The 13,780-nt window shown below is 42.7% G+C and overlaps 2 protein-coding genes across 2 annotated transcripts in view; both read right to left on the bottom strand.

Annotated features, from left to right (window-relative positions):
- The window catches only part of LOC309966193 (GTPase IMAP family member 4-like), a 43,523-nt gene that overhangs the window by 24,661 nt on the left and 5,082 nt on the right, over positions 1–13,780 (bottom strand). The window lies entirely within an intron of this gene.
- The window catches only part of LOC309966197 (GTPase IMAP family member 7-like), a 7,929-nt gene continuing 366 nt past the window's right edge, over positions 6,218–13,780 (bottom strand). Inside the window, exon 2 of the mRNA XM_082846169.1 lies at positions 6,218–7,692. Coding sequence (XP_082702295.1) covers positions 6,770–7,651 — 882 coding nt within the window. The 5' untranslated portion in view covers positions 7,652–7,692 and the 3' untranslated portion in view covers positions 6,218–6,769. The remainder of the gene's footprint in view (positions 7,693–13,780) is intronic.

Here is a 13,780-nt window from a genome sequence, read left to right as displayed (position 1 = left end):
ATGTAACCCTTAAAAATGGTATAAAAAATTTAAAAATTTTGAAAAAAGAATATGTGCTGTGGCCACTAAGAAAATTAGGAAGAGTGTATATAATTTCCAACTGAGTAGAAAACAAAATAGAATGTGAAAAGAAGAACCAAATAATCCAACTTAAGGCACAAAGAAGAAAGAAAAACTATGAAACAGGTTGGACAAGTGGAAAGCAAAAAATAAAATATTACAAATGCATCCAAATAGATCATAAATTATAACTACGATAAATACACCAAAGATTTCCGATCAAAAATAAATATTGTTTGGAGTGGATTGCAAAGGAAATCCAAATCTAAAACATGAAACTTGAGAGAGGTTGAAAGCAGAAGTAGAGGCAAATACAGCAATCCGATTCTAAACAAACAAGAACAAAATATCAAATGAGATAGAATTTTCATTCAGTGTTTCTTGCGAGCCTGTTATGTGCCAAGCACCGTTTTAGGCAATAGCAAGGTAAAGATCCTTGCCCTCCGGGCCTTTCAGCGTTCCTTGAAGGGACAGAAAAGAAGCAAAAAAGGAATAGTGTGTGAATTATAAAATAAGTATAGAAGATGTTCACTTATGTAAGAAAAAACAATCAGGGAACATATGGTAAAGAGGACCAAGAGTGAGAAGGCAGGTTAAACGTCAACAGTGTGGAAAGGGAATACCTACAAAGTCCTATTCTGCAACATGGCAACTTGCTGATTGCAAATCTCAGAGAATGCAACCCAATCTAGGAAGAGTTTTGGATAATCGAGATGCTTTTTAACAAGAAGAGAGAACTTTGAGAACAATTGCCTTGGATATTCCATTTTTTATATTTGTTTATAAATATAGATGAGACTGATGTTTAAAAATATAAGTTGGTTTGCAACGTCCTCGGGATCTTCCCAGGTGTCATCTGAAACCCGACGGTGAGGCAGGCCACTCCAGGTGGGCAGCCGGCAGGTTTAATAAGCAAGGAACTTACAAGGCTTGTCCTGAGCGGCCACGAGGAGAATAGCTCTCCACCCGTGTCTGCCAGAATCGTCAACCTTTATACAGAGGCCTTCAGTGGGTTCGGTCCCGTCTAGCATCCAGATAGTGTCAATTTCTACTCAAGGCTGTATCCTTGGGGAGGCTTCTGGGAGTGGGGAAGCCAAGCAGAACACACATACCAAGGACAGCGGAGTAGGTGGGGAGCCCCCCACTGGCTGGGTCTAGTTCTTAGGTCCAACTCTCAAGCCCCGTGACCCGCTCTCGCGATGTCACAGGCTCGCGGCTCGCGCAACGCGCCCTGGCGGTCAGCGAGGGCTTTCGCTAGCACGGAGGTGGCTCCTTTGGTAGCTCCCTGGCTGCATTGGTGGCAGATGTCACAGCAACAATACAGTCACATGCAAGAGAAAACGCAGGTTAAGACAATGATTCCCCAAATCAATGACCAACTTTTTCTACCAAGAACCTATGATCGGAACCACTGATTTACTAGGTCCCCAGGTAGGGGGGTCGGATCACTCAGGGGCTTCACTTGTGCCCTCATGTGACTCAATAAAGATGATACATTAACAGTCTCATCAGTAGGAACACACTGCATTCTGTTTGGACAATGGCACGGGTGCCTCCTTGCCAGGCAGGGATCACGTCCAAGGCCATTCTAGTTTGGAGGGCAGCTTTTCTCATTAGAGAAATGTCAGCGTTCAGTAAGGACAGGCTTTGTTGGCTCTCATTCAAGACTTGCTGGGTGAACTTACCAAGGGCTTCTCTGTGTGTATACCTTCAAGAAAGGATGCGATTTTGCCTCTATGTTCAACAAATTACCCTTCCAATGAACTTTTGGTCGTTCCTGGATTATATGTGCAGCACTTTACAAATGATTGTTCTGTCTCAAACGTGCCTCCTTTGACCTTGGGGCTCATTACTCAACATCTCTGGAACCCCTTCTGCTGGAGTCATCTTTGAACTTAAAAGCCACAGTGGAAAACAAGTCTCTGATTTGTAGCTTCTTTTTTTTTTTTTTTTTTGCGGTACACGGGCCTCTCTCAGCTGTGGCCTCTCCCACTGTGGAGCACAGGCTCCGGACGCACAGGCTCAGCAGCCATGGCTCACGGGCCCAGCCGCTCCGCGGCATGTGGGATCTTCCCGGACCGGGGCACGAACCCGTGTCCACTGACTGCATCGGCAGGCGGACTCTCAACCACTGCGCCACCAGGGAAGCCCTGTAGTTTCTTTTTTTTTCAACCAGAAGTATGCTTTCAAGTTGGGTCATTGACCCTGTTCACCAGATTGAGACCCTGGCACAAGGTAAATCTATTCTCCATAGGTCAAGTTGTGATCTCTAAGAACGGTCGGAACTTTGGCCACAGCTCACACCATAAACTTGCTGTGACAGTCTCCTATTCATAGCAGTGAGCCTTACTGCCTGTCCTCTCCCAAGGACGGGGAGACTCCATGGCACAGATTTTTAGCTGGTAAGGCTCCGCTCGGATTGACCGTGAGAAAATAAGGCTCAGGGCTCTTAGGGACACTTCCCCCCCTTCAGATATTGCAAGCCCTACTCCATCCCTCTGAATCCTTTGACTGTGTGGGATGTACACATAAGTACCCCTCTGGGAATGTGGTCATGTCAAATTTCTTTCCATAATCTGCACGAGCAGAGCGCTTCCCTGGACTCCTGCTACACCACTCACGGGAAGCACGCAGCACCACTCTTACAGGAAGAGGATTGGCAAGATCTTGGCATTCTTCTCTAGCGTGATCTGCTCCATAGCAAAGAAGGTGACCTGTGGCTGAGCCTGTGATTAAATAAGACAGCTTCACGAAGAAGGGAGGGCAAAGAAGGAAGACATTTATTCTTGTCTCCTACTGGCCCATCAAACTGGGTCCATCAGTGCCTCATGAAGGAAGTCTTGGATAGCTTCTGCCCTAAGCGCAAACCCTCTCCGGTCTCTGTTAGTCCCATTTGTGTAATTACAACATCCAACCCAATAATCAAACTCGGAATTTCACTGCAGGGTAAAGCGTCTCCTTCCCCTGGCTGGTGCCTGCTTCCGCTGAAGGACCAGCAGTGTGCACAGGGCTTCTTCCAAATCTCCCCACCCTGACCTTCGCCACCTCCTCCCCCCGTCACTCGCCTTGGTTGTGACCCCTCGTGGGTTGGAGGAGAAGAGGAAAAACCATTGAAGACAAGGCAGGTGTAATCTGGCTTTGGGGAATGGAGGCACACTTCGTGGCTCTTTTCCTCATGGGGCCCCATTAATGACTCCTCGCAGAGTCTCCCTGGAAATCTGCAATCACAAGTCCGACTGATAGCCACCATCTCCCCCCAGCTGGTCACTTCAACTCCAGTTCCGGGCACAGGTGCGATCCCTGGTGGACTTCCGGGCAAGTCCCCTCAGCCTGCCTTTGGCTGGCTCCCTCCTGTGTGGCCCGCATTGACTTATGGGGAGCACATACTTTTGCCCCACAGTCAGTGAAAGTTATGGTTGCTTCCAATCAGCCTCTTCAGTCTTTACCCTCTGACAAATAGTAACGTCCTTTTGGATTATATTTCCCACAGGAGCACCCGACTCCAAAGCTGAACTCCAGAGGACACAGGTCAGGTCCTCCCAGGAATCTCTTACCATACACCATTCATGTCCTCTGGCAGCATCAAAGCCCAAGGGGCCACCTTACTTGCTGGGAGGTGAGAGGGAAGTGTTGTCCTGTTGGGTAGGGCACGCAAGTGGAGTCCCCGTGGAGCCTCCCTTATTAAATCACACGGTTACACATAGATCCCCCTCTTTACCAGGGAGCCAATTACTCTCGAGATGAAGCCCAAAAGTTTGCCAATCCTAAAGGCTGTTGTTCTTATGATCAGAATGTCCTCTTTTCAAAAGCCCTTTCCTCTTGACCTCTTCAAATACCTACCAAATTAGTTGAAGAGCTAAACCTCACCTAACTGGTTTCCAGCTCCTTCCTTGGCAGGACCTGCCCAGATCTTCTAGTGTATGCCTTTGGAATGTGGGGGTGTTGGCAATACTGAGGACTCGGCTGAAATTCACATTTATGTTAATATCACATTCACCCCAGGCCTCTCACATAACCTTCAGTCGAAAATTTCAATGTAGGACGTTTACATTGGACCCGCCCTTTGACGTGTGCTACTCAGTTTGTCACAAACCTAATTCAGTACTGTGACTCCTGAGTCTACCCCGCTGATCTTATCTGCAGACCCTAACTTTCCTGTTTCTGAAGAGAAGCATGATTAATCATTCCAGGCACCCACATGGACACATCCTATACATCCTTCACAGGACATTTCAAGCCCTGAATTCTTCCTCAAGTCTTCTCCTATGAATCCTACTTTAATTCCCCAATTAGGGGTCATGGCTCTCACATATTTCAACAATTAGGAATGATGCACACAAAAAATGCTGGAATTTCCAGAGACCTCAGAGCTCAGAACCACCTTCAGAGAAAACTGGGATGTAAGCATTGTGAAGATAGTCGAGCGGGCAAGGATTCCTTCGACGCGGGAGAGGATAATGTCGATGATTTTTATTTGGTTGACTCATTTCCCCTCTGGGCATGTCTTACCTTCCAAAGTGGAACATAAGCTGCATCGTCCATAGGCCCTAACGTACGCCTAGATACACACAAGTTAATTGAATTAATAATGCTTCTGCAAGTTGCTGAGAGAAAATGTCATTTAAACGGCTCTTAAATGCAAGTGTCAGGGCAGTGCATGAATAGTTCGCTCTCTAGAGATAATACTGCACTGATGAATCACTCACAAGGAACTACCTCTAAATACGAGAATTGTGTTATCGGGAATAGCAGTTTGGACCAGCGGTGTTATGTCACAACATATATTATGAATGTTTTCTCACAATGGGCTTTTCTTCCCTGCTGTCTTTACTCCATTCATAATATTTGTGATGAACCTTAGAATGAGCAGGTATTTGGGATCCTATTTTCTCCAGATTTGATCTCGAATCCCTGCCTCCCTAAATTCCACCATGCAGTAAATACTCTCAGTCACATTCATGGGGAAAGCAAAGGACAGCTGTAAAAATGCCAACAATTTGAGTTTGGGTTATCTGCCATCATTATAAATGATATAGAATCATCCCTCTAACTTCGAAGTTTTGCAATTATTTTAGCAAGACAGAACCTTTTATCTGCTCACTGCCAATGTCACAGTCCATGTGGGTAAACTTGTCCCAGAGATTTCAACAGTCAGGAGAGATTTTTCTGCTGGCAGAAAACACTAGAGGGAATTGAAAAACAACAACAACAACAACAAAAGTCAGAGGATGCTCTGAAAGAGAAAAAGAAGTAGGTATCATAAGATGTATCAATCAGGATTCCAGCAGAAAACAGATGGCTTAGTATAATGAAGTAGTTGGAGGAGAGCCTAGTGCAGGGGCTTCCTACAAGCTGTGGTTTGGAAATGACAAGGGAGAGGGCTAGTAACAGTGAGGAAATTACATCCTTACCCTAAGGGGTGAACAAAAGCTGGAACCCAGAAGGAGAGCTGGGTAGAGAGCCTCCAGGGGAGGAGTTATGAGCTTCCGGCTTAGGGTTGCAGCTAGTGGGAGATGCCCCTGCAGGGACAGAGGCAGGAAAACAGATACCCTGACCCTGCTTTTCTATCCTCAAGAGCTCTCCTGCTTGGATTTCCCATTGGCAGAAACGGAGCAAAAGTCAGAGAGCGAGAGATCCCACTGATGTAGTCCATATAGATCAGCCTCCCAGGCAAAAAGCTAGAGTGAAAGAAGGGTGAACTGTGGATCTGCAGAGGCAAGAAAAATATTTGGCACAGAAGAGATTTCTAAGGTACAGCAGGGACATTTAAAGTTAGGATGGTACCTTAAAAAAAGAGAGAGACAGAAAAAAAAAATCAGAGGATTTATCAACGTCCACATCTCCATGAACCACAGAGGAATGGTGCCAGAGAAGCCTGGTACTTCACTAACAAAGTACTCCTAGATGTGGACTGACATAAGACACATTACCAGTGGGGCTGACACTGAACGTATGCAGGCTTTCTTATTTGAATCTTCCTAAATTGACTCTTTGAACCCTCTGAAATAGATCATTGCCTGCTTATGTCAATTTTATAACCTCTTACATTCACTGGCATTGTGTAGAAGGACAGCTGGGAGCCGGGCGTCGTGGGGAATGTGCTGGGAAGATATTTCATTCTGGTTAGCTCTCACGGCGTAACAAACCATCCCCAAACTTAGTGGTTTAAAACATCAACAATCATTTATTTTTCTCATGAATCTGAAAGGTGGGCAGGACCCCGTGGGGATGGCTCATCTTTGTTCTTTGCGGCTCCATCCGTTGGCAACTGGAGAATGCACTTCGGTGTCACCTCGCTTCCATGACCGGCAAGCTGCTTCTGGCTGGCAGCTGAAATATCAGCCAGGGGAGTGGGCCAGTGACTTCAAGTCCTCTTCGTGTGGGTGACTGGGGCTTCCTCACAACATGGTGGCCAAATTCCAAGGGCAAGCACCCCGAGACAGCAAGGAGGCATTTTCCCTTTCTAACCTTGGAAGTCACATGGTGTTGCTTCAACCACCCAGAATTTATCGAAGCGGTCACAAAGTCCATCCAATTTCAAGGCAGGGGACATAGACCCATAACTCAATGGAAAGAGTAACAAGGTCAGAGTGTAAGAAGACGTCAGAAAGAAGATATGGTTTTAGTTTATGGGTTTAGTCCTCTTTGGGAAATGCAAACTGCCTATTAACAAGTTATAGTAAATTGAGAAGTAAAAATAAAATTGACACTACTTCCAAAACATTTGCCATATTTTTGAAAGCACATTTTTAATCTCCTTGAAAACAACTTGAAATATATTCTCCTTGGCTTCTTCCCTTATATTTTTCATTCGTTCATCATGCTTCTGCATTAGCAATTTTATTTGTTCCTCCTTTGCTTCCTGTGGTCTATGGGCATATTCCTTTTCTACTAGTTTAATTTCCTTTTCTAATTGATCAGTGTAGATTTTCTTCAAGACTTCCTCCTGCTTTCTCAGCTTTTCCTCTATGTCCTTGTATATGGCATCGGAAAAGTAAGCCCCCTGGTTGTTCTGCACCATCTTCTCTATCATCTCCACCAGCTCCCGCACCTGAGCTTCCTTCTCAGCCCAGTCTGTACTGTTGTTACTGAAGGTACAGCAGCGGTCTCCACACTCCTGGAGGATGCTTCGCAGGTTTACGTCCGCAGTCTGCAAAAAGTCGCTTAGGCTGCGGTCCTTCAGTTCCTCTTTGCGAGTGAACAAGACGATCATGTGCTTCATGGCTGGTTCCCCAAACATAGCCTTGATCAACGCCACGGTTTTCTGCTCTTCCTCCGTGTAGCGGCCCAGCTGCATGACCAAGATGATGGCGTGAGGTCCGGGGCAGGAGGCGAGGACACAGCGGCTGATTTCCTTGCAGGTGGTGTTCAGGCTCTCCTTGGTGTCGAAGAGCCCTGGGGTGTCAACAACGAGAAGGTCTCTCCCCTCCCATTTCCGGGATGCTTTCTGACAAGTTTTGGTAACAGCCTGGGCAGCAATCTTAGACTCGAATTCCTTTCTCCCGAGGATGGTGTTTGCTGTGGCACTTTTCCCATTTCCAGTCTTCCCGACCAGCACGATCCTCAGAGCATTGTCCTGGGCATCAGCCATGTTTATATCAAGAGGCCCTGGGGCTTAGGTACCCACAAGATCTTAAGAAAAAGAAGGAGAGGGAAAAAGGGTCAATTTGGGCAAGTTGGAACCATTCCCAACTCTTTTTTTCTTTCTTTTCCTCCCTGCAAATATGTAATATTCTATTACACCTAAACAGCTCAATTGCTGTGGAAGAAATAACAAAGTACTTAAAGAGTATCCCCACAAAACAGTCATGTCCAGATGGTTTCACATGGAATTAACTGAAACCTTTAAAGAGCTGATAATCTCAGTGCTACTTAAACAATTCCTGATCACATAAAAAGGAAGGAAAACATTCAGCTCTTTCTATGAAGCAAGTGTAATGTTGATCCCAAAAGCTAACCACGATTTCACCAAAAAATAAAGCGATACACGTCTCATGTGTGAGTATTGATTCAAATATCCTAAATAAATTATTAGACACTAAATAGCAATACACGTTGATTAAGTACTACTGTTTCAGAAATACTAGGGTGGTTCAACATGAGGAGATTGATTGTTGCAACACATCCCATTAATAGGTTAAGAAGAAAAGGAACTAGGTGCAGAAAAGACATTTGGCCAAATTCAACACTAATTCATGTTCTTTTTTTTTAATAAATTTATTTATGTATTTATTTATTTTTGGCTGCATTGGGTCTTTGTTGCTGCACACGGGCATTCTCTAGTTGCGGCGACCCGGGGCTATTCTTCATTGCAGTGTGAGGGCTTCTCATTGCGGTGGCTTCTCTTGTTGCAGAGCCTGGGCTCTAGGCACGCGGGCTTCAGTAGTTGTGGCTCACGGGCTCTAGAGCGCAGGCTCAGTAGTTGTGGTGCACAGGCTTAATTGCTCCGCGGCATGTGGGATCTTCCCAGACCAGGGCTCGAACCCGTGTTCCCTGCATTGGCAGGTGTATTCTTAACCACTGAGTCACCAGGGAAGCCCAACACTGATTCATGTTTAAATCATAAAATTTAAATGAATAGATAGATACTTCTTTAACATGATTTCACATAAATATAAAAATTTTTTTCATCGCTTTTTTTTTCATGCAACTAAAATAGTTGATTATAAAGTTCATTTGGATGAAGACAAAAGAAAATTAGCCTTGGCAATCAAGAAAAGAAAAATGAGGGAAGACTAGCTCTACCAGATAGTAGAACATTATAGTTTGTATAATTAAAGCAGTATGATGTTGGTGCATGGATAGAGAGAACAGTGAAACAAAAACAGAAAATTCAGGAGTAGACCAAACTGATCACACTATATTCATTTATATTCAATTCAGTTATATTATATTACATTTATATTCAATAAGGCAGCATCTCACATCAATGGGAAAAAAGATGGACTAATAAGCAACACTGAGATAACAATACAGAAAAAGGTAAAACTGCATCCACCTCCTGACGCCATTCAAATTCCAAGTAGATCAGAAATTTAAATGTAAAAAACAAATCCATATGATAATAGAAGAAACATGGATAAATCATTGTAACCTGGGGGTGGGAAAATATTTCTAAGATTTGACATAGAGTAAGGAAAAAGACTCCTAAATTTGATTACATAAAAATCAAAAAGATAATGTGAGGCAAACAAACAAGTAAATAGTCCTCCATACACAAATTAAAACACAAATGCCGACTTATATAAAAGAGGGGCAAGGCGCAATTTTCCTTTTACACCAAGAATATCTATACAGATGGCCAACAACCACATGAAAAGATGCTCAGCATCACTAATTATTGAAGAAATGCAAATCAAAACTAAAATGATGTATCACCTCACAGCAGTCAGAATGGCCATGATCAAAAAGTCTACAAATAATAAATGCTGGAGGGCTTCCCTGGTGGCGCAGTGGTTGAGAGTCCGCCTGCCGATGCAGGGGACACGGGTTCGTGCCCCGGTCCGGGAAGATCCCACATGCCGCGGAGCGGCTGGGCCCGTGAGCCATGGCCGCTGAGCCTGCGCGTCCGGAGCCTGTGCTCCAAAACGGGAGAGGCCACAACAGTGAGAGGCCCGCGTACCGCAAAATAAATAAATAAATAAATAAATAAATAAATAAATAAATAAATGCTGGAGAAAATGTGGAGAGAAGGGAACCTTCCTGCACTGCTGGTAGGAATGTAATTTGGTGCAGCCGCTATGGAGAACGGTATGGCAGAGCCACAAAAACTGAAAATATTGTTACCATATGATCTAGCAATCCCACTCCTGGGCATATATCTGGACAAAAGTCTAATTTGAAAAGATACATGCACCCCTATGTTCTTAGCAGCACCATTTACAATAGCCAAGACATGGAAACAATCTAAAAGTCCATTGACAGATGAATAGGTAAAGAAGATGTGGTACATATATACAATGGAATATTACTCAGCCATAAATAAAATGAAATAATGCCATTTGCAGCTACGTGGATGGGCCTAGAGATTATCATATTGAGAGAAGTAAGTCAGACAAAGAAAGACAAATATTATACAATATCACTTACATGTGGAATCTAAAAAAAATACAAATAAACTTATTTACAAAACAGAAACAGACTCACAGACATAGAAAACAAACTTCCGATTACCAAAGGGGAAAGTGGCGGAAGAGGGATAAATTAGGAATATGGGATTTATGGATACATACCACTATATATAAAATACAAAAGCAACAAGGATTTACTGTATAGCACAGGGAACTATATTCAATATCTTGTAATAACCCATAATGCAAAAGAATCAGAAAAAATATATATACAACTGAATTACTTTGCTGTACACCTAAAACTAACACAGTATTGTAAATCAACTATAATTGAATTACAAAATAAAAAAAGAAAGCAAAGAATATCTAAAAGTAGAGAAACAAAAGACCAGCAACACGATAAAAAATGGAGAAAGAGATACAAATAAACAGTTCAAAGAAAAAAATGTAAATATCCCTTGAATATATTAAAAGAGACTAACATTCACTTGTAATAGAGAAAAATATATCAAAACATAGAAAAATTAAATTAATTATTTAATATTACACTAAGATACGATTTCTCACCTACAGGTTTGGGAAAAATCCAAAAGTTTGCTGGCATAATATACTGGTAAAAGGTATAGGGGAGACAGGTGCTCTCCCACATGGCTAGTGCGAATGGAAAAGCAGTGTAAAACATCTAGAGGAGGGCTTCCCTGGTGGCGCAGAGGTTGAGAGTCCGCCTGCTGATGCAGGGGACACGGGTTCATGCCCCGGTCGGGGAAGATCCCACATGCCGCGGAGCGGCTGGGCCCGTGAGCCATGGCCGCTGAGCCTGCGCATCCGGAGACTGTGCTCCGCAACGGGAGAGGCCACAACAGTGAGAGGCCCGCATACCGAAAAAAAAAAAAAAAAAAAATCTAGAGGAGAAGTCAGCAATATCTCGCAAAAGTACATGTGCATTTACCCTTTGATTATCAACCTCAATTTTGGGATTTATCCCAAAGGCACACTGACAAAAATACAGAAAAATATTATGCAGAAGGCTGTTTACTGCACCACTACTTGAAACAGCAAAAGACCAAAAACCTATCAAATGCCCATCAGTATGGGCCTGGTTGAATAAACTAAGGTATATTCACACAGTGCAGTACTAGCCAACTAAAACAGAATGAGATCTATCTTTATGTCCAGCTATGGAGACATCTCCAGGATATATCATTAAGCAAAAAAAGCCAAGTGGTGAAAATAATGAACAGTTTACTATCATTTCTCTAACCAGGAGGACCGGAGCCTACATATATAAAATGTAATATATATATTTTTTCAATCATATGTAAAAGCAATGGCAGGATAATCTGAAAAGTAAGCAGACAAAAAAGTTTCTTATATGGGGATGGAAAAAACAGGGTGGAGGGAAGCTGGGAATAGACGCTGGGAACTAGACTACTTTGGATATACTTAGATTTCATAGATTTGATCTTGAAAGCATGTATTATACAGCAAAAATTATATTTCAAAATACTAGTAAAAAGCAAATGAAACAAACTAGCCAGATTGTATTTTGTGTGGTGGGTGAACCACAAAAAAATTGGTCCTAGAGACTTGACAATGCAGTAGTTTCTTTGTCCATCCCCAGTAGGATATAGTTAAGCAACGCCACCCCCGCCCCAAAAAGAAAACCTGCAGAAAATTGTTTTCGGGAATCCTATTCTTAGTTGTGTGTATGTGCGTGTGTGTGTTTGTATAGTTTTGAAATCCATTGAAAAGGCATAAAAACAATGATGAGCCCAGCAACAATGAGCACCCTTAGTGCCAGATTGTAATCTTCAAACGCCATTTCCTACCAAAAATTTAGGGCTCTTAGGAGAAAGTATGGATTCCAGGTCTGGGCCAGGCAATGTAAGAGTTGAGCATAGACCATCTTGTCATACTAGACAGCAAGGATGCTATGAAAAAAATTACTAGGATCCCATCAAAAGGGCTTAAGAGCCAACTTGAAGATGATCCCCAACAGGATAAAGATGAGACAGTTTGAGCATCGGTAAGAATAATGATTTCAAGGGATTGAAATATATCAAATAAGTTAAAATCTATGTGTTCATAGCAATGTCATCTTCTTAGAAGAAGTCAGTTGTTCCCTTTGGAGTATGCTAGGAGTATGTCATTCTGAACGTTGACAAAGGGAAAGAACAAAGCATTTATCTTGTCTTTCTTATATAACTGTGCCTCATGGAAATGAAAGGATTGTTGAGGGGAAGTTTCTTTTTATAGGTTTATTCCATCTATTAAATGAAGAAAGAATGATAGAATTAGAATATCATAATTTGTGACCCTTAAGGAAACATATACTCAAGGTAATCATTAATATCTGAGACAACCAAACATTATGTGCCTTCTGATTGACGTTAACAACTGCACCTGTGAACTACTCCCACCAAAACACCAGCCAAACTTTAATCTGACCAAGCTTCTCCCTAAACAGGATGCACACAAAACACTGGAACTAGAAGAGCAGGTGACATTTTGGGGACGTAATCAGCAAAGTGTACACTTCCAATTCTGCTGGACAAAAGACCTCCCCTTTCTTAAAGAAATTTTATAGCAAGAAACAAGGAAGGTAGAAACCTATGTGTTAAGTTAAATTTAAGAGATATCAGTGAATTGCAATTTATGGACCTCATTTGGGCGCAACTTCAAACAATTTTTAAAATTATGAGACAATCAGGGCAATGTGAATATAACTGGTAATTTTCTAGAAATTCTCGTTGCTTTTTGAAGTCTGAGTCTGGTAATTTTTTTAAATGGTCTTTATCTTTCAGACATACATACTCAAATATTTACTGATAAAGTGACACAAGGTCTGACATTTGCTTCAAAGTAATCTGGGGTGGCTGGGGAGTGGTGAGTATATAAATGAAACAGGACTGGCATAAATGGATAATCGTTGAGGCTTGGTATAGGTACATGGAAGTTCCTTATATTATTCCCTCTATCTTTCAATAAGTTAAAAAAAATTCCACAATAAAAAAAATAACCTGGGTGTAGTGTAACCGCTACTGAATGTATACTGTATACCGAGCACCCTAATAAGTATGTTTTGTATATTACAGTCATCCCTCCATATCAGTGTGGAGGGGGGATTGATTCCAAGACCCCAACGTGTTCCAGAGTCTGCAGATGCTCAAATATCTCAGGTAAAATGACTAGTACCGTTGGCCTCCATATCAGGGCTTTCACATTGGCAGATTCCACCTACCTTGGAGGGGAATTTCCATCCTGTTTTGTTGAATCTGCCAATGTAAAACCAGGGATATGGAGAGCTGAAATGTGTATTTATTGAAAAAAAATCCACCTGTAAGTGGACCCGCACAATTCAAATCCGTGTTGTTCAAGGGTCAACTGTGTCTCACTTACTCGCAAAAATAACCTGCAGGGAAGCTAACTTTATTACCTGAGTTTTTAAATGAGGAGACTGATGTGGCTCAAGAATTCTGAGACACTTGCCCAAGGTCATTGTGCTAATAGGTGTTGAGCAGAGAGGGGTCCAGTTCAAAGTCTGTCTGACTACCATGCTCGCTCTTAAGCACTGCACACTACGGCCTCTTCTTGTTCCTTCTCGGACCCGTCATTCTGTAGTCTAGGTCAGGTCAGAGGCAGATCAGGGG

This window comes from Leucopleurus acutus, assembly GCF_964270905.1.
Source record: "Leucopleurus acutus genome assembly, chromosome: 9".
Lineage (NCBI taxonomy): Eukaryota > Metazoa > Chordata > Mammalia > Artiodactyla > Delphinidae > Leucopleurus > Leucopleurus acutus.
This window is presented reverse-complemented; position numbering and strand designations above follow the sequence as displayed.